Raw genomic sequence first — 19835 nt, 5'->3', positions numbered from 1 at the left:
GCTGTAACTGAAACCTGGTTCAAGGCTCCTGAGAGCACCCCGGTACTATTAGGTTTTACCTCATATCATGCGTTCCGGCCCCAAAACCCGGACTACACCACAAAAGGAGGGGGTGTATCCATATTCATAAAGGATACCCACACCTCCAGGTTGGTGGCAACGCACTAAGCTCGGAAACTATCCAGGTGCAACTAACCATAGGCAAAACTGCTCTACAAATTGTAGCATGCTACAGGCCACCCTCTCAAACTCAGGAACCCCACACAGCCTTCCTGAAGACACTGGAGGGTATAAATGTATCTCCAAACACCATCATATTGGGTGACTTCAACTACCCGAATATAGACTGGGAACATTACTCAAGCCCTAACTTTCTAGCCCAACGGTTCCTGGAGTTCATAAATTCAAATGCCATGGAACAGCTAGTCACTGTTCCCACGAGAGGAGAAAATATACTAGATCTCATTATCACAAACATGGGGACAAAATGCTCCACACCGGAAGTATATCCCTCATTGGTGAGATCTGATCATAAACTAATCTCACTGGAAATCCACATCCCGCCCCCACCCCAAACAAAAAAGACCACAGTGAAGAACTTCTCTAAAGCAAACTTCACACTACTCAAGACTGGTGTGGTATCCTTCAAGGCCCCTGAGACAGTGGAAACCACAACCCAAGCTGCGGAAGCCCTTACAAATGCCTTCTATGAACACCTCCAGGACTGCATGGATCAGGCAATCCCAAATAAAACCAAGACTCTTTCCACAAAGGGCAAACATCCAGTCTGGTGGACCCCAGCCATTAACAAACTTTACAATAAGAGGAGAAAGCTATTACATGATAGAACAAAATCCATAAAAGGGAAGTCACCCCTGATCATTATTAGTAAAAAAATACGAGCACTCATAAAATCAACTAAGGCCAATTTTGAGAGAAAAATTGCCATGGATTCAAAGGACAATCATAAGGCCTTTTTCAGCTGTGTTAGGAACCTGGGTGGAAACTCCCAGATATGCTCAGAATTAGTCCAAAATGATACAAAAAAGTCACTGAACCCACAGACATTGCCAACATACTGGCAGACAGGTTCAGTGCAAACTTCACCTCCCTCTCCCCCCTAAAGGAGAGATAACTATCCCAGCGGAGTGTAGCCTCCAGACATCTCAAATGCGCAGGTGAAAGCTGCTCTCTCTAAAGCTAAAAACACAGCATCAATGGGGCCAGATGGTGTCCCCGGCTGTGTGCTACACGAGCTAAATAAGGATTTAAACCCGCACATAAGGCAGCTGTTTAATCTCAGCCTTACCACAGGATACGTACCCAAGGAGTGGCGTACGGCAACTGTGGTCCCACTCCACAAAGGCGGTGCCTCTACGGACCCTGGTAATTACCGCCCCATAAGCTTAACAAGTCTAGTCTGCAAAGCTATGGAGAGGATCATAATGGAGCTCATAAACAAAGATATAGGGGACTTGCAGACATTGGACCCGACCCAGTTTGGCTTCGTCAAGGGCAGATCATGCCTTTTGAACTTGGTCGACTTCTTCGAAACAGTCACCAAGGCCATTGATGAGGAAAAGGCAGTCCATACAGCCTACCTTCACCTTGCAAAGGCTTTCGACACAATACCCCACTCGGGTATTGTAGAAAAACTTACCAGCTTAAATGTAAACCCATATGTCACAAGATGGGTTGCAAACTGGCTTAAGGACAGAACCCACAGGGTTAGAGTTGCTGGCGCTATGTCAGACTCCAAGCCGGTCACAAGTGGTGTCCCACAGGGCTCGGTCCTTGGCCCCTATTGTTCGGCATCTACTTCTCAGAAGTACAGGCCAACATGGGAGGACTTTGGCTGACAAAGTTTGCAGACGACTGCAAACTGGGCGCCATAGTGGAAAGTGCATCGGACACGGATATCCTTCAGAAGGGACTCACAGAAACAGATAGCTGGTGCCAGAGCCATGGCCTGAAGTTAAACGCCAAAAAATGTATAGTCGTACCCTTCGGGAAAAACAAGGTAACCCCAAGCTACCATATAGGTGGCAATCCACTAAGCACAGAAGAGGTTATCCAGGACCTGGGGACCCAGGTTGACAGTGGCCTTTCTTTTGACACTCACGTTGCTAAAGTGGTTAGAAAGACCTTCTACATTGCCCACCTGATCATGAAGGGATTCACATCCAGATCTAGTGAGGTCATTGTTCTCCTGTACTCTTCACTTATCAGACCAATGATCGAGTACAATGCCCCATTCGGGATGTATCTCACCCGACATCTGCAGCAATTGGAGAGACCCCAAAAGTTCCTCACCAAAAGGATAAAGGGACTCCAACATCTGTCATATGCTGCCAGATTGAAGAAACTCCAGCTCTATTCAGTCGCATACCGTCTGCTCAGAGGTGACATGTGCCTGACATACAAGGCCATGTCCAACCCGGAATTAATGGACATGCTCCACCTCAAAAAATCCAAATCCACCAAAACCACTAGAGCAAGCGACTTAAACCTTAGCACGGATATAAATAGGACGTGCTGGAGGGATAGATTTATCACTCAGAGACACCCTATGCTGTTGAATAAAATCCCGGTCCATGTGAGGCAGAGCACCTCGCTGGCTCTGTTCAAGAGAAATCTTGACCTGTGGATGGGAGACCGTAGGTTTACCCTGGGAATCATCTCTGTGTCACTGCTGGACAGAGGCACAACAAACTAATGGGCACAGTATTCTTTCATATAAGGGGTGGCGTAAGCCACAAAACTTTGGGCTAGGCTTATAAATGCCTTAGGGCAGATAGCCTAGTATAAACCTATGTGCCACAGGAATATCTATGGAACTTTCTATAGAGAGCCTGCATTAAATGGAGAACAAAAAGATGTGCCCACAGTTTAGAAGAAAATGAGCTAAGAGAAGAGTTGCTTGATTTAATAGATAGACATATTAAGATCAATGAAAGAATTAGATTGCAGAAGGGCAATAAAACCCAAAAATGTAGAAGGGTGATAAAACAAATGAACACAGTAATTAGGACTGTCCATAGAGATCCATGCTATATAACAGAAGTAAACAGAATATATTACTGTGCAGCTAAATTAGTATCAGGTAAAGTTCTACCACAAGAACACAGGGTAGTAAGGGAAAGGAAGAGGAGAAGTCAAATACCGTCATGGAAGTATCTAACAGAGAAAACTATAAAGTAATCAAGACAAGAAGTGACACTATCAGAAGAGTATAAAAGAGGGAACAGATCAACAAAAACACTCAAAGATAGATGTGATAAAAGCAACATGCAATATTTGAACAGATCAGTCTTGCACTGCTGCAGATAAAATAAAAATCTCAGCACAGGGTAGACGGAAAAAATTAGAAGATATGCAGATAAATACAAAGGAAAAGTACAAAATAAGCAGTTTATTGATTACCCTAAAAAGTTCCATAGAGAATTGGGAAATGAAGCAAAAGGAATTGAAAGACTACCCCAAAATAGAAGAAATAGATACATTTTGGAGAAATATCTATGAAGATCCTGTGGAATGTAACAAAGATGCTAAATGGATATAAATAGTAAAAGAAATAATAAGAAGTTCAAATGTACAGGATATGAAATGGGATCGAGTAACAGCCAGAGAGATTGAAATAAAGTTAAAAAAAGCCTCCAATTGGAAAACACCAGGCCTAGATGCAGTACCTAACTTCTGGCTAAAAGTATTAACATCTTTGTATGAAAATTTAGCCATGAGTGAGAACTACTTATATGCACACCTCAAACAGACACCAGCCTGGTTAACAACAAAACAAATAATGCTCCTACATAAGAGTGAACCTGCAAGTTATCCTAAAAATTATAGACCAATAACTTCCCTTCCAACGACATATAAACTATACACCAGAATAGATGCCGACAGAGTTGATAGTTATTTAAAAGAAAATTCAATCATGACAGTTGAACAAAAGGGTAATAAAAGAAAGTCATATGGAACAAAGGATCATTTGTTGTTAAAGTCAAAATGAACTGTAAAAAAGGGGAAGAATCTCTAAGTATGGCATGGATTGACTTAGCATTTGACAGTATCCCTCATTCCTGGATAAAAGAGTGCTTAAAAATGTATAAGATACACACCCTACACTGATCAATTACATTACAGTGACCATGAAAATTGGCATACCACTTTGCAATTAAGCCATGAAAAAGGACAAATTATTATTCTAAGGATAAAAATTCAAAGGAGATATTCCAGAGTGACACTCTGTCACCATTGCTATTCTGTCTTGCCCTTAAACAGTTAATATGTCTATTTAATAGATTAAAACATGGCTATAATTTGGCTCCTAGAAAACAACAAAGTGTAAAGACTTCTCATGTTCTCTTATTTGATGATTTAAAACTGTATAGCTCATCAGATGAGAAACTGAAAGCACAACTGCAAGTAGTCAAACATTTTTCAGATGATATAAGAATGCCGTTTGGTCTCAATAAGTGTGCAAAAGCAAACTTTAAAGAAGGAAAGCTGCAGCACCAAGAAAACATCAGTTTGGAATAAGAATGTGATGTAAAGGAACTTGAGCAAGAGGGAGTGTATAAATGTTTGGAAATTGGTGAGGGGTCAGCAATAAAACATGCACAAATGCAAATAAAACTTAGCAAGGAATAGTTTAGAAGACTTAAATTAATCCTGAAAACATAGTTGACATTGAGGAACAACATTCAAACTATAAACCAGTTTGCTCTTCCTGTCCTAACTGACAGTTTTGGAGTGATTGACTGGCCCCTAAAGGTGTTGGATAGATCAGATAGGAAAACTAGAAGGATGCTTTATGCTCATCAAATGATTTTTAAAAATCAGTGTATACCAAGATTATGTATTCGCCATTCTGAAGAAGGTATGGGTCTCCTTGAAATTGATTACATGTATAGATCTGCAGTTGTGGGACTGCTCACATATCTGTTGACCTCACAAGACCCAAACATAATGAAAGTTTTGAACCATGAAGAGAATAAATCTAAGATGACTTTCCTTCTTAGTCTTGCAGAAGCATAGCTTCAAGCGGGAATGGAAATCAAACCAGAAGTAGATAATAACCAGGCAGCAACTGAATGTGCCAAAAAACAAAAGAAAATATAAGGTGAAGGATCAGATGAGAAGGCAAGAAATGTGGAAAATGCATAAATATAGTTGCAAGTATAGGAAACTCCTGGAAGAACCTCATGTCAATTAGGATGGAATGCAGGAATGGTTAAGGAGAGACGAATTCGAACCAAAAGATGAAAGGTTAATATTGGTATCCCAAGATAGTGGGCTTACGTACATGTTGGTTTACAAAGTCCATTGAATATATGGATGGAACAGACAAATGTAAGTTATGTAAAACAGAATTGGAAGCAGTTGCACACCTTGTTGCTAGTTGTGACATACTAATGGCAGAAGGAATGTATACTGAAAGGCATAATAATGTGGCAAGACTGTTGCACTGGGGATTCTGCAAACATTATGGTATTAAGTGGCTGAAAAACACCGGAAACATGCGATACAAAGCATCATAAAAATGATGATGTCTCCATCATATGGGATCACCCATTACCAACAGTTCAAAGGATAGATGCAAGAAGGTCCATGAAAAGAAAGCAAAAGTAGCATTGATCATTAAAATCACTACACCTAGTCACTACAGTGTCTTACGTACAGAGAGACACAAAGTCATAAAAATCAGGATTTGCAGGCAGAAATGAGAGCAATCTGAAAGAAAGATACCCAGACATTCCCAATAGTAGTAGGAGCAACAGGCCTTATAAAAAAGAATCTACAGTCATATTTAGATATGTTACTGATACATGTAACTCCATACGAATTGCAAGGAGGAGTCATTAATGGGCACATTGTGGGTGCTGTGAAGAGCAATTCTGGCTGACATCAAAGACTGAAACAGTACTAATTTCATGAACTTTTAATCATACTTTGACTTAGGAATGGGGTCCATTCCTGTCATGGTATTAAAAACCGAAAAGATTTGGAGAAATTAAAAAAAGAGAAGCCATTAATGACTGGAAGTTAGGCATGTCTTCTGTGGCTTTTGGGGTGTGCTCTGCTGAGCATAGGAGAACCATTGTGGTTGGTCTTGGCGGAGAAGGGTGCATGATGCTTTACAGTATAGCCAGGATAAGTTGAAAGAATACCGTATGACACTGATTCCCAATCAGAAGACCAGGAACTGGATTGGGAGGGGAGTTTATCTGTTAATTCTCCTCAGGCAGTGGATCTTAAGTCTAAAGAAAGTGGTTCATCAGACCCACCCCCATCTCCCAGAGTTATCTTTTCTGAAACTATTTCCAAATGAAAGAATTGTTTCTTCTTGATTCATGTATTGAGAGGGTTTTTTTTCTTAAAACAAAGTTTGCCTCTACATGGTACAGTTCCTAATCTTTTCCAGTCAGTCTGTGACTTCAGCTAGTTTTTGCTTGCATCCCTTGAGAATGTGAGGAAGTTGACTGCTTACCTTCCTTCCTTCCTTCAGAGAATTTAGCTTCTCAAAATGGTTTAATTGCATCTTTCTCAGGTAACCATTCCTTAAAGTGCATGATTCTGATGAGTGCTATCTAGAGCAGCTACTGCTGGTTCAGTTATGTGAAAATTTGCCTGGTTGCGTTTTCAAAGCTGCGATTCTAAACTCTCCCCTTGACAGCGGTATTATTTGGCCCATCTGATGCTGAGGTCCTTAAAAGATTCAGTGAAAGAAGGAAGTTAATTCAGGGATTGCTTAGAATTTTTGAAACCTCTTTTTTTAAGTTTAAGAACTTTCTTTCCAATTCAGGACCCTTTTATAGGAAACAAAATAAACAGTCTCAGCAAGATACATGCAAAGACTTTCAAAATACTGTGGCAGAGAGGCACAAAAAATGAGGAGGGAGCCTCCCAGTACCAAAGATTCCAAAATGAATGAACATCTGTCCCTTCTACTAACCCCCCCCCCCACACACACACACACACACACACACACGTACCTTGACAATCCTTAAATCTTTCCTAAACTTTAGGTCTGCATTTCCTCACTGGCATCATATAGTCTCAGACATATGGGTTCTAAGACTCATTTTTCAAAGATACAAATGGGAGTTGGATTCCCTTCCTCCATTGTAGATGATTTATTTACAGCTGCCAAACCACACTTCTTTTCTTCCCAACACTGAGGTGGTGGTGCTGCGGTAGCATTGTCGCCTCACAGTAAGATGTTATCCTGTTCGATTCTCAGCTAGAGCATCTTCTTTGTGGAGACATGCGTGAATGGGCGTACCTTTGTTGAAGGTTGTGCGTCAGAACTGGCAACTCGGCACGTAAAAATCTACTGCCAATCAGCAGACCGGAGTTCCACTGTGGCGACCCCTAACCGGGAAAAGCCGAAAGACGCAACAACATCCAGCAAATACTGTCCATGTGGATCACTGAATTCAGTGCTCCCAGATCAAACAAGAAAAGGATAATATTTCTGGTGCTGAAGAATGAAGGGACTTCTTTCTCAGCCTTTAGTTCAAAGTGTCAAAGTTATAATGTCCCTTCATTCTGTGTTAAAAGTCATATCTCCTCTCAGTTTTGTGGTAACTGTAGTTTTAAAAGATGCTTATCACATTCAATTTATCAAAGATTTCAGATGTTTACAATTTGCTGTATCTGGATTACATCTCTAGTTCGGTGTCTTACCCTTTTGATTGTTTACAGCTCCAAGGTTGTTTGCAAAGTGTCTGACAGTTGTACTAGCTCACCTCAGGTTACGAAGCATTCACATTTTTCCATATTTAGACAACCATGTTATATTTTCAGAATCTTTCTCAAAATGTCAAGAATCTCTGACCTGGATAAAGGATCTCCTTCAGAGTCTGGGATTCTGGGTGAACATTTAGAAACCTATCATTTCTTCTCATAAGGTAGTATTTCTGGGGTGGCTTCTACATACAACCATTAAGAGGGCTTTTCTTCCTCAGGGCAAATTAGACCTCTGCAAGGAACAGTTCCCAATCTTTTACTGTCAGTCTCTGACTCGGCCAGGGAATATCCCAGTATTGTAGGTTTTATGGCATCTGTGATTCTCATGATTTTTCTGGCCAGGTGTCAAATGAGAAAAATGCAGTACTTTCTGAAATCAAGCTGGTAGCAGTACCTGTACCCCTTGTATTTTCAGATTCCTGCATTAGGATTTGTAAGAGGGAATTATACAGGTGGATGAACCAAATATCTCTCAACCATGTTCTTACCTTCTCCCCTCCAACTCATACTCGTCTGTAACAACAGTTTCTTCAGACTTTTGTTTGGGGAGCTGTCTCCATTGGTGTGAAAGTTTAAGGTCTGTGGGGCAAAGAGGACAGACCAAAACACACACATATCAAGTTGAGATGATGGCAGTTTAAAAAAATGCATTCAGGTCTCTAAATTGTATTTTCTCTCCAGGACCTCTGCAAGTTATGGCAAGACACTTCCACTGTGATGTGAAACATAAAAACAGAGGAAACTAGATCCCAAACCCCTTTGCAGACTTTCAGTGCTGCCTGGGATGTTGCAACTCAGCACAGTCTAACCCTCCAGGCTTTTTGCATTTCATCACAGCAGAGCATTTTAGCAGACAAGCAGAGCAGGAATAGGACAGACACTCACAAAAGGAAACTGAACCCAAGGATCTTCCAGGAATTTATCCATCTGTAGGGAACTCCTCAAGTAGATCTGTTTGCCTCTTTTCACAATTCACAACAGACAACTAAAGAGATTCTGCTCCAGGATTCTTTGTAATCAGGCCTGGAAGATGCATAATTTTTCATTCCCTTTGACCAGAACATTCATGTATACCTTTTCGTTTGTTTCTAGAGTCATTCTAAAGATTAAGAAGGACTCCCCAAGGTTAATTATGGTGACCCCAAAATGGGGCCCAGGTAACATTGCCTCACTTGTTTTGAAAATGGCCAAGGGCAATGATCATAAGCTTCCTCAAACTGGAGTTGCTCATATAAGACAGAGGTTGTTTTATACACCCCAACATGGATTCTCTCCCATTGCCTGCCTTGATGATAGAATTTTAATACCTTTTAGGCATTCATTTTCTGTCGATGTGCAGTAGATATTAAAGGAAGCTAAAAAGCCTGCTGCTAAGAACTCCTGTATGGAGAAGTGGAAAAGGTTCTGTAGTTGGGGCCATAGTAAGAACCAAGACCCTCTTATGGCCCAGATGCCTGTAGTTCTGCAATATTTGTCTGAGTTACTATTGTCTAGCCTTTTTTAGATTTCTACCTAGATTCATCTTTTTGCCATTTCTTCTCCTCTTCCCATGGATCCCCCTTTCCAACCAGTCTCAAGTCAAAACAGTTTCTGAAGGGGTTTTGCATATCCATCCACCTAGCAAACAGGTGGAGCTTTTCTCAGTTTGAGTCAGCTCATAAGACTGAGTTGAGGTTGTTAACTTGGAAAGCAGTGTTACTTATTGCTCTGTTCTCTGCAAGAGGAGTGTCTGAGCTACAAGCTCTTGTGGTGGATCAGTCATGTCTCATTTTTCATAAAGACAGGATATCTTTGAGAACAAATCTCCTTTATTTATGCCTAAGTGGTTTCAGAGTTTATATTGCATCAAACTATCTATCTCCCAGTCTTCTTTCCAGAAACTAAAAGCGAGGGAGAAAGAATCTTGCTTACTCTGTATGTCCACAGGCAGCTCTGATACTATCATGACAGAAATTAAACCTTTAGGATCAACTAGTCATTTCCTAAGAGAATAAGAACAAGGGGCAGCCAGCATCAAAAGAGAGAGTTTTTAAGTGGTTGTTTCATGCTGTTATCGTATTTTATCCCCACCATAAAAAGTCACTTCCAGGCAGGGTTAGGGCCCATTCTGTCAGGGACTTGGATTCCTCTTTGGCTTTTTGGAAAGGGTGAACTCTGAGTATCCTAGAGACAGCAACTTGGTCCTGTCTGCATGCTTTCACAAAGCATTACCAACTAGTTTTCTTCTCCAGATATAGGGCAGGTTTCACTAGGACCATTCTCCCAGGGCTACTGGATTTTCAGTATTCATCTCCCTGGCTGTCTAAGCTCTGGTAGTCTATCCATATAGCTTAGGCTACTGCAACAGTTTTCTAATGATGACAATTGTACATTTGTGTTAGTCAACTTACAATAACCGTAAATATTCATATAAATCAGTGTTGTAGCCAGACACTCCCAACATCCCCCAATTTTTAGATGTTTATTGCCAGGGAATGGTCAAAGATATGGGCATACAGACACACACACATGCGCACGCTCGCACACACGCACGTACACACTCTTACTTTATCCTTTTCTTAGTATATTCCTATTCTCAGGGCTGTAGCCTCCCTTATTTTGTGAGACATTGGCACCCTAACCACTGAATTTATGCAACTCTTCTCAAACCTTTCAAAGATTAGGCCCCAAGTCCTTGAGTACTGGCCAGTTGTGTCCATGGCAGGATATAACCTATACAGCTTATGATACTGCAGCAGTGATTGACTCAAACATCTACTGTTATGGTAATTTGATTTACACAACAGTACTTTTCCTGTTCACAAAGATGGGTCCTAGAATGTCTTAGATAATTGTAGGTTTATAAGTTTGACTAGTATTCTTTGTAAAAACGTAGAGGAGGGGGGCAGATTTAGCTGATAGAGATGCTAGAATCCTGACCTTATATATCTATCAGTATGTAAGTGTTAGCACAGTGTGTTTTTAACTCCAGTATTTGCTGGGTGTTTTGTCTGAAAAATGTCAAGCAATAGCTTGAAGCCCTCAAGGCATACCAGGCCAAGCAAAGACTTGGGGGCTTACCAAAATATTCTGTCATGTCTTCTTGCAGCAGCAGAGTGATGTGGATGTCCAGCTGAGAAAAAGGAGAGTTTTGCCCAAGACACAACAACTGCTCAGCTTACAAAAACTTTGTCTCCGTCCCTCACTTCTACTGTGACTGTTGATTGATCAGGCCTGAGGAGGGAAAATCTACAGTCTCAGTGGAAAATCCTCACTACTTTCTTGCTACTTTGTGAGCAGCTCAGAGGCTTCACAAGGCTTCACAAAAGCAGCACTCAGCACTTCAGAGCCTTTCTGTCACATACGTCCCCTTTGGAGAACCCTTCCACACAGAAGTGTTAATGATTTTCTATGCATATTAGACATAAAATAGTGTTTTTTTTACTTTTATTTGTCTTTAGTGGTTCTGGCCATTTAAGAAACCTAGTATTTCTCTAATATTGAAAATTTCCTTTCCGGGACCACTGTTTATAGCTTTGCCTATTTTGAGGCCTTATTTGTGACAACATGTACTGCTTTTGTAAATGTTTCATTTAAAGGAAAATTTTGTGTGAGGAAGTGTTGGGTTATGTAGTGCTTGTGGTCACGCTATAACAACTTACCTGCCATTTTTTTCTATCAGTCTAAGTTTATTTTAAAGGAGTTTCTGACAGGAATTTTATGTGCTGCTTATGCATTACAGTGTTTTGGGGACTTTGTATGTGCATGAAAGTGCAAGTGTGCTGTATTTGACACCTTACCTTCTGACTTGTTCCATCATTTCTGACTAAATCTGATGCATCCTCCTTGGGCACAGCATGGATACTTAACTCTACTGCTGCTGGTCCGACTTCTGTAGTTCATAGAAAGAAAAAGTATAACTTACCAGAGATCACTTCCTGAATCTACAGGAGCAGTATTTGCCTCAGCCAATAGTGGATGCCTCTATAGTGGCCCACCGCTGTTCCTCAGACCACTGCCTTACCTCTCTACCTTCCTCTGGTGTAGTCCTTTTATCCAGCACAAACTGGGGGTCAGAAGTATCCTTTTTGGCTGTTCCACTGTACACATTGGGCATGGGAAAGCCATCTTTATTGGGGTGTAGATATATAATGGGAGGCTGGGGGAATTCTGCTAGATGTGCCCAGGGGGGCATACCTCTTGAAGGGGCATAAGTTTCTCCGCCAGATTGATTGCTGAAGAAACTTGTAAAGGTTTAAAAAAAAAAGTTAAAAACATTGTTAATCAGAAGAACTTGTAACTATAAGAAAAGATGATTGTTTTGCCTTGGCCAAGTAACTGTTACAGTTACTCCTGGTACACCGAATTCAGTACCTTTAAATCAGGTCATTAAAAATATTTATAAAGAAGACATCAGATGATTCTGACATAGACAACTTCATCATCTGCAGATTCTCAGGCCCAAAACTCTGATGCTGAGGAAACCTGGTCCTCATGACTTCCTTTGGAGAAATTTTCTTTTTCTCAGATTTTTGCCAGGATGAATGGGTTGTTTTTATGGGAATGAATGGAATGATATGTTACAAGTGGATATGCCTTCTTCTACACCTATTCCTCCTTTAGTGCCAGACTTTGAGGATGTATAAAATGTTGTCTGTAGCACCTTCAATCCCCAGAAAAGCAGATAGGCTTTACATAGTTTCTCAAACTAACAAGCATTTGTTTTCCTCACCTTAGCTGTGACCCTGCAGCAATATCAGCATCTGTAACAGCAGGGAAACATGCTCCTGGTGTCATCTAGTCCCTCCTCAGATGACAAGGAGGGCTACATTTTCGATAGGTTTGGTAAGGTAGTTTTTTCTTCTTCCACTTTGACATGTATACATTTTAATCATCAGACCTATGTGTGAAAGTCTGTGCTTTTTTGTATAAACAGTTTGAGACACCAAGTTACCATTCTTCTTCACGAAGGCAGTGCTTAACTCAGTGCTATTGTTTCCAACACCTTCCACATTTATTAACATGCCTTAAGGAGTGTGTATGATTGTGCAGATATTTTGTCTTGGGCCTCTACTTCTCCTGCTCTTTTTAAGGTAGTGCCTATCTCATTTCTGTTGTTTCCAACATGTCCCAAACATCTAAACATGCTTTAATGAGTGTGTGTGCTTGTGCAGATATTATGTATTGGGCCTTTACGTCTGCTGCTCTTTTAAGGTTGTGTGCCTCCTCAGAAGTTTTCTGAGGAGGTGAAGTCTGAATTTTTGAATTCAGCCTTAGATAAGGAGGATTAATTTGAACCATTTGCTACTCAGGTCCTTAAACATCTTAATGGGAGAGAGAGAGAAATTAATTCATGGAATTTTTAAGATTTTTCAACACCTCCCCACTTTAAAAATTTCCTAGACACACTTTCACTTCTAAGAAACAAAACAAGCAGTCACAGTCCTCTCAAGCCAAAGAGGAGAACAATAATAAACAGTGATAATTTCCTATAAAGGGATGGTCTACAACTTCAGAATGACTATCTAGCATTCTTCTCCCCTCCCGTCCTGCCCCATTCTCAAAACCTGTCCCAGCAACAGGCTCTGTAAATTCCCTGTTGGAAACAAGTTGTGACAGTCTAATGGGTGTTAAAAGGTAGTTCCGTAGGAATAGTTGGCACTGGATACACAAAAAAACCTCCTTTCGGGGAATTCCTCCCCCCACCTTCCAAACTTAACATAATTCTTTCCTCAGGTTCTTCAGCACTTACTTACCCTAGGAACCGTAGACCCAGTGCTATTAAATCAAAAGGTCAAAGGCTTCTATTCCAGAGTGTTTCTGGTTGCAAAGACTATTCTTGGAGACCAGTTCTAGATCTTTCCTTTTTAAATGCTTATGATAACAACCCAAGATGCTTACTAAATAGCATGAAATGTGACCTCTCTGGTCCACTTGAATCACTTTTCGGCTTGTGCCTACAGTCAGGGTTTGTGCACAAGGAGTGGAAGATGGCTACAGTCATTCCCCTGTGCAAAGAAGGTCTAACCACTGATCTAGATAACTACAGGCCCATAAGTCTGACCAGCCTCATATGTAAGGCCATGGGAAGAATTGTCTTGGACATGATAAATGTGGACATAAGTAACTTGCAAAAGCTGGACCCATCACAGTTCAGTTTTGTTAAAGGAAGGTCATGTCTATTAAATCTGGTGAACTTATTTGATAAGGTTGCCAAACTAATGGATATGAGGGCAAGACTGTGCACACAGTTTACCTCAACCTGACCAAGGCGTTTGATACAATACCCCACTTAGGCATTAAAGACAAGCTCAATAAATTGAGTATAAACCCTTTATTACCCACTGGATAGCCAGCTAGCTCACTGAAAGGACCCAGGAGGTCAAAATAGGTGAGGCCACCTCCAACAACAGGACAGTCAGCAGAGTCCTCCAGGGCTTGGTAATGTGCCTGCTCCTTTTTGGCATCTGTTTGTCTGAAGTGGAAGCAAATGCTGAAGGTTTAAGGCTGACTAAGTTTGCAGATGATTGCAAGCTGGGGGTTATCATTGACTCCCCTGCAGACACTAACATTCTTCAAGAAGGCCTATCTCTGACTAACAAATGATGCTAAAGCCATGATGTTAAACTCAATGCTAAGAAATGCATAGTTGTACATTTGGGAAGTCATCCATCCCGGTTAATTACCATGTTGATAATCCACCCCTAAGACTCAATCCAGTGGTCAGGGATTTAGGTACGTATGTAGACAGTAGCCTTACCTTCGACCACCATGTGGCCACAGTGGTGAGGAAATCCTATTATGCTCCGCAAATTGTAAGTAAGGGCGTGGTATCTAGGTCCAGAAAGGTCATTATCCCACTGTACTTTGCAGTTATCAGACCCATCACAGAGAACTGATTCCCCTTCAGTATATACCTGACCAGGCATATACAGCAACTAGAGCGACCTCAGAGGTTCTTTAAAAAAAGAATACAAGGTGTAACAAACCTGCCTTACGCAGAGTGCCTTAAAGCCGTTTCCCTCTACTCAGTCTCCTATAGATTTCTGAAGTGTGGACCATGCCTGACTTAGAAGGCATACGTAAACATCACATTTATGAATCTTCTGCATATTCATAAGTCAAACAGTACCAGAATTACAAGGTCTAAGGACCTGAATTCTGTCTGCAACTTAAATCGAACATGCTGGAGAGACAGATATATGTCCCAGAGACTGCCCTTCCTATGGAACAGGCTTCCCATCCATGTGAAGCTGATTTCATCTGTTACCCAATTTAAGCATAACCTAGACCAGTGGGTGGGGAATAGGAAGTTTATACCAGGCCTGGCACCCATGCTCTTTATGGACAGACGTGGCTTATAAATGCCTGGCCCTCAGTGTCTTATATTTGGATACAGGGTGTCATTGTTCTTTTGGGAAGACTTAGCTCGGCTTCGAAAGATAATCCCCCCCCCCCCCCCGGTTGCTGCCAGCCTAGTAATAATCTATGAAACTATGAAATCTGTATGTGGAACTTCCAAAATTCAAAATGTTGACCCTTCAGAGTCTGTTATCCTCCATTCCCCAGAGAAGTTGTATGGTAACATTGGACATAAAAGGTTCTTACTGTCACCCATTGCCATCCAGACCCTCAGAAAAAAACAGTTCTTGAAGGACATGATCTACCTGTAGCCCTGGCCAGGAACCTGAATTTTGTCGATGTACATACAGAGCGAAACACCTAAACGACGAAAACCGGAATGCCGAACGTGTTTCATGACTAGCAGCATGATGGTGGGGATAAGGAATTTTGTGTTATAAAAGCTGGGGTCTATATGACTAGACCGAAAGAGCAGAACAACGAATGTATTTACATCGACACATTTACGTTGCTGTACATACAGAGCGAAACACCTAAACGGCGAAAACCGGAACGCCGAATGTGTTTCATAGCTAGCAGCACGATGGTGGGGATAAGGAAATATATTCTTTTCCCCACTGTAGTGCGGTCTCGGAGTTGGTATATTTAGGTAGGAGGGTGTGGGGGGGTGCAGGGGTCTTGCCCCCCTGCAAAAACTAATTACTGTAATATTTTAGTTTAGACTTTATGTACCTGTGTGGCGCATTATGATGATGAAACACATTTGGTGTTCCGGTTTTCACCATTTAGGTGATTCGCTCAGTATGTACATCGACGTAAATGTGTCAATGTACATACATTCGCTGTTCTGATCTTTCGGTCTAGTAATAGTAGACCCAAGCTGGGGTCTATATGACTAGACCGAAAGATCAAAACAGCGAATGTATGTACATTGACACATTTACGTCGATGTACATACAGAGCGAAACACCTAAACGATGAAAAACGGAATGCTGAACATGTTTCATAGCTAGCAGAATGATGGTGGGGATAAGGAAATATATCCTTTTCCCCACTGTAGTGCGGCCTCGGAGTTGGTATATTTAAGTAGGGGGGTACAGGGGGGCTTGCCCCCCTGCAAAAGCTAATTAATGTAATATTTTAGTTTAGATTTTACCTACCTGTGTGGCGCATTATGATGTTGAAACACGTTCGGCATTCCGGTTTTCGCCATTTAGGTGTTTCGCTCAGTATGTACATCAACATAAATGTGTCGATGTACATACAGTCGCTGTTCTGATCTTTCGGCCTAGTCATATAGACCCAAAAGCTGACCTTATCAGTCTTTGCACCTACAGCTTATGCATCTCTGAAATTCCTTACCTGGAAAACATTGTTACGTATAGCTGCCAACACTGCAGGGAGAAGCTCTCATGTGCAAGGAGCCTATCCTGCAGTTCCATAGAGACGGTGTGTCCCTGCATACTAAGCTAACCTTTTTTGCCAAACATCATTACAGGGATAGCTCTAAACCAAGTTGTTATATACCTGCTTATTTTCTTTCCTCAACCCGAAAATAAAGGAGAAGAATTTTACACTCCTTGTATATCCTTAGGCAGTTTAGGTACTACGTAGACAGAACTAAGCATAATAGACTACAGGGGAAGGTCAGATACCATTCTGCAGGGACACTGCTAATACTATGGCCTTCCTGATCATAGGAATAGCCACATGGAATTTGGTTTGTTTTCCTCTTGGCACTGCAGGCTTAATATAGTCTCTAGGGTTGAGGCTTGATTTGCATATTCCAGTCCTAATCCGTGCAATTGGTCAGCTGTCCACATGGATTGACTAAGCTTTGGTAGTTGTAAGGTAAAGCTGCAGCAGGAGTCCATGGAGAACATAGCAGTGCTGTGTAGGCAATTTATTATAATTGTAGATGTTGGAGGGTGGTCACTGATGCAGTCCTGTTCTCCTCATCCCCCCACCCTCTACGTAAGTGTGACTATTATGGCTGAGGTTGTACCAGTGTACCCTTTCCCTCTTCTTGCTTGCTGCCCCTCTCCTTGTTCAGGTTCCCTAGGGATGGCTCATTTTGTCTGTGTCATGGGCTGCATCATTGCAAGAAACTAAATAAGATGACCCTGACATAGGCATGATGTGAAACAATAGACCCTAACTTATATACAAGAAAGGGTCAAAGATGTTGCATATGGACTCCGTCTATGTACTACAATATGTGAAGATGAGTGAGGTAAAATGATGACAGACAGGCTCTAGGGGAGGAACTGTAAGCTTTGAAAACTACCTTTTTCATTTCTACTTCACTATATCACAGTACTTCCTTCACTGATGACATTACTGTAACATCTGTTGTGCAAGTCAGTGTTCAGCACCAATACCTTTATTGATTCTAAGGCAGCAAGTACACATTCTTTCTGATAACCGATTCTAAACTTACTGAGGCAATGGCACGGTGCTTAAAGGAGACGACTTCTGTTTCTGCATTCTTTTATTGCATCAGATCCTTGTAATGTCACTCATTTCTGTTGTGGAAAATATGAATGCATTTCTTCTTGCTGTTCTCAAATTACCATTACCTGTTGTTATACATATATTTAGTAAGATGATTCTTAATCGAGCCCCGTTTTTGTTTTTTCTATATAAAATATCACCTACTGTCTGATTTTTTTCAAAAGCTTGTAGATTGTCTTTTACAGGTCTTCTCTTACTATTAGGTTACAAACTGAAATTCAAAATTTTAAAGTGACTGGCCTAAATAATAGCTTATGATGGTGTGAAAAGTAAAATGGATAGGTTTCATGAACCTATAGAATATTGTGAACTGTTGTAGTATAGAAAGAACTGAAAAAGGTATTTAGGAATGTGAATGCTTGACTAATAAAAATGAAGTTCTGGTAGTTGAAACACAGGTTAAAACGCAAGAGGATAGAATTTCATGTTGTACATGTTGCCAAGCAGGTAAGTGGGTATTTGTTACCTCGCCCAGAATACCCATTTGAGTTAGTAAATTTAGCATATTGTGTTAGAAGTCTTGCAGATTATGTTGATGTGTAATCCTTTCTGCACTAAAACTTGGGCTAGTGATAAGGGAGTGAAGTCTTCATAAAGTCTGATACTGATGTAGTGAAAAAAGTGACACAAGTGGACATGGTAAATATTTTTTAGACAGAACTTGGTTAATTTCACTTCTAGATTGGTAAAACTGAAAAAGTATACAGTTTCACATAACTGTTTAATGGAGGAGAGGAGCATGCCCTAGGACTCCTATGATGAAGTATACCTTCTCAAAGCTTCTAAGTGCATGAGACCCTGGATGTTTTTGCAGTAAAAATAAAAAAAATCCATAAGATTAATATTTCATCCCTGCCCCAATGAGCAGGTGTAAGTTCATTCAGTGCCATTCTAGACATGACTGCAACCTTGCTTGATGGTGATGTTTGGTACTGCATTTTTAATACAACTTTTTAGGTACTGTGACTAAAGTTGGATATGCACTGTTCCTAAAGTTACCCTATTAGTCAGTAATTCATCTTTGGTATCTAAAACAAGGGAATGCTGCTGTCATTCAGTCTTGAAGAGAGATTTATTTTTAATAGGTTGGTAAAATGCCATAAAAGTACTTTGAGAGAAGTTGAGAGGAAAATATTGAGGCTGTTTGTGTTAGTGTAACATTGTAACTGATGCTTGATAATACAGAAAGAAATACAACACAATGTACACAACTGTTAAGTTACATACTGATCTTATCTGTTTCAGATACTGCATTTCCCATGATTTTTGTCCTTACATTTGGAGCTATTGGACTGACAATGATAATACTGCTGCTTATGCTCACCAAACAGCAAAGGTACATTTCTGTACATGTCTTCTGATTGAGATGTAACATATTTAATGTTAATATCTGGATTCTTTATGCACTTCAGTATCAGTTTGACATTTTCATCATCCTTTGATGACAGATTAAGATTTTCAGTAGAGAGACCTAATGCATGCCCAGATCTTTGCCGTGCCTTAATGGAGAGTCATTGCCCACAGTTTCTTACAGCGTTCTCTGGTGCTCTGCTTAAGGATGTGGTCACCTGCATCAAAGTGTGACACACATAGCCAGATGTTCACAATATTCTAAGTGTGGTCTTTATTGAAAGTGTTAAAGTTTATTGTTATTGCTCTATGCCTTTTTTCAAGACTTGTTCTGAGAAACTCTTGGGAGAATCATGTTCATTACCATCAGTTGCACCTTTCACAAGCTGAAGCACTGAGAATCAAAACTAATGTGTGCTGGTTAATCATTCATCGCTTGTTTTTCTAAATCGTGTATAGTACTGCTACACCCCGAATGAATCTGGTGAACAGTCTACGGTTGCTAATGACCATTTCACATTATATGTGCGTAAAAGTGGTAGCAGTGATGGGCGGGTGGTATGCAGAATGTTTGTTGTTAGTTATTAGCTAAGTAGCAGTTTTAACCTTGGCTGTAAAAGCAGTCAGAAAGTGAGGAAAACAGTGCATGAAATGTGTCTGTTGTTTCTAATGTGAACCAGGACACATGAAGTCTGGTGACTGCAGAACAGTAATAGTAAAGCTTCATGTTCTTCATATTGCTCATTACCACAGTAGTATTTCTGACAGAGGTAATTAGCTGCAGGCAGATGCCCACAGAGGTGGCTGGGCTTCCAGTGCTCTGTGGACATCATGTGATGAGTGAACTGCTCCACAGCACAAGGACATAAGGTCAC

General features: G+C 40.8%; 1 protein-coding gene across 3 annotated transcripts in view; it reads left to right on the top strand.

Annotated features, from left to right (window-relative positions):
- The window catches only part of GHR (growth hormone receptor), a 1761548-nt gene that overhangs the window by 1634087 nt on the left and 107626 nt on the right, over positions 1 to 19835 (top strand). For all 3 annotated transcript variants that reach the window (XM_044069744.1, XM_044069739.1, XM_044069749.1), the window contains one exon: positions 18856 to 18946. In XM_044069744.1, the coding sequence (XP_043925679.1) occupies positions 18856 to 18946 (91 nt within the window). The remainder of the gene's footprint in view (positions 1 to 18855; positions 18947 to 19835) is intronic.

The sequence above is a fragment of the Protopterus annectens genome, chromosome 1.part0, assembly GCF_019279795.1.
Source record: "Protopterus annectens isolate FY-2018-M chromosome 1.part0, PAN1.0, whole genome shotgun sequence".
NCBI classification, from domain to species: Eukaryota; Metazoa; Chordata; order Ceratodontiformes; family Protopteridae; genus Protopterus; species Protopterus annectens.
The sequence above is the reverse complement of the archived record's forward strand: the minus strand, read 5'-3'. Positions and strand labels throughout refer to the sequence as shown.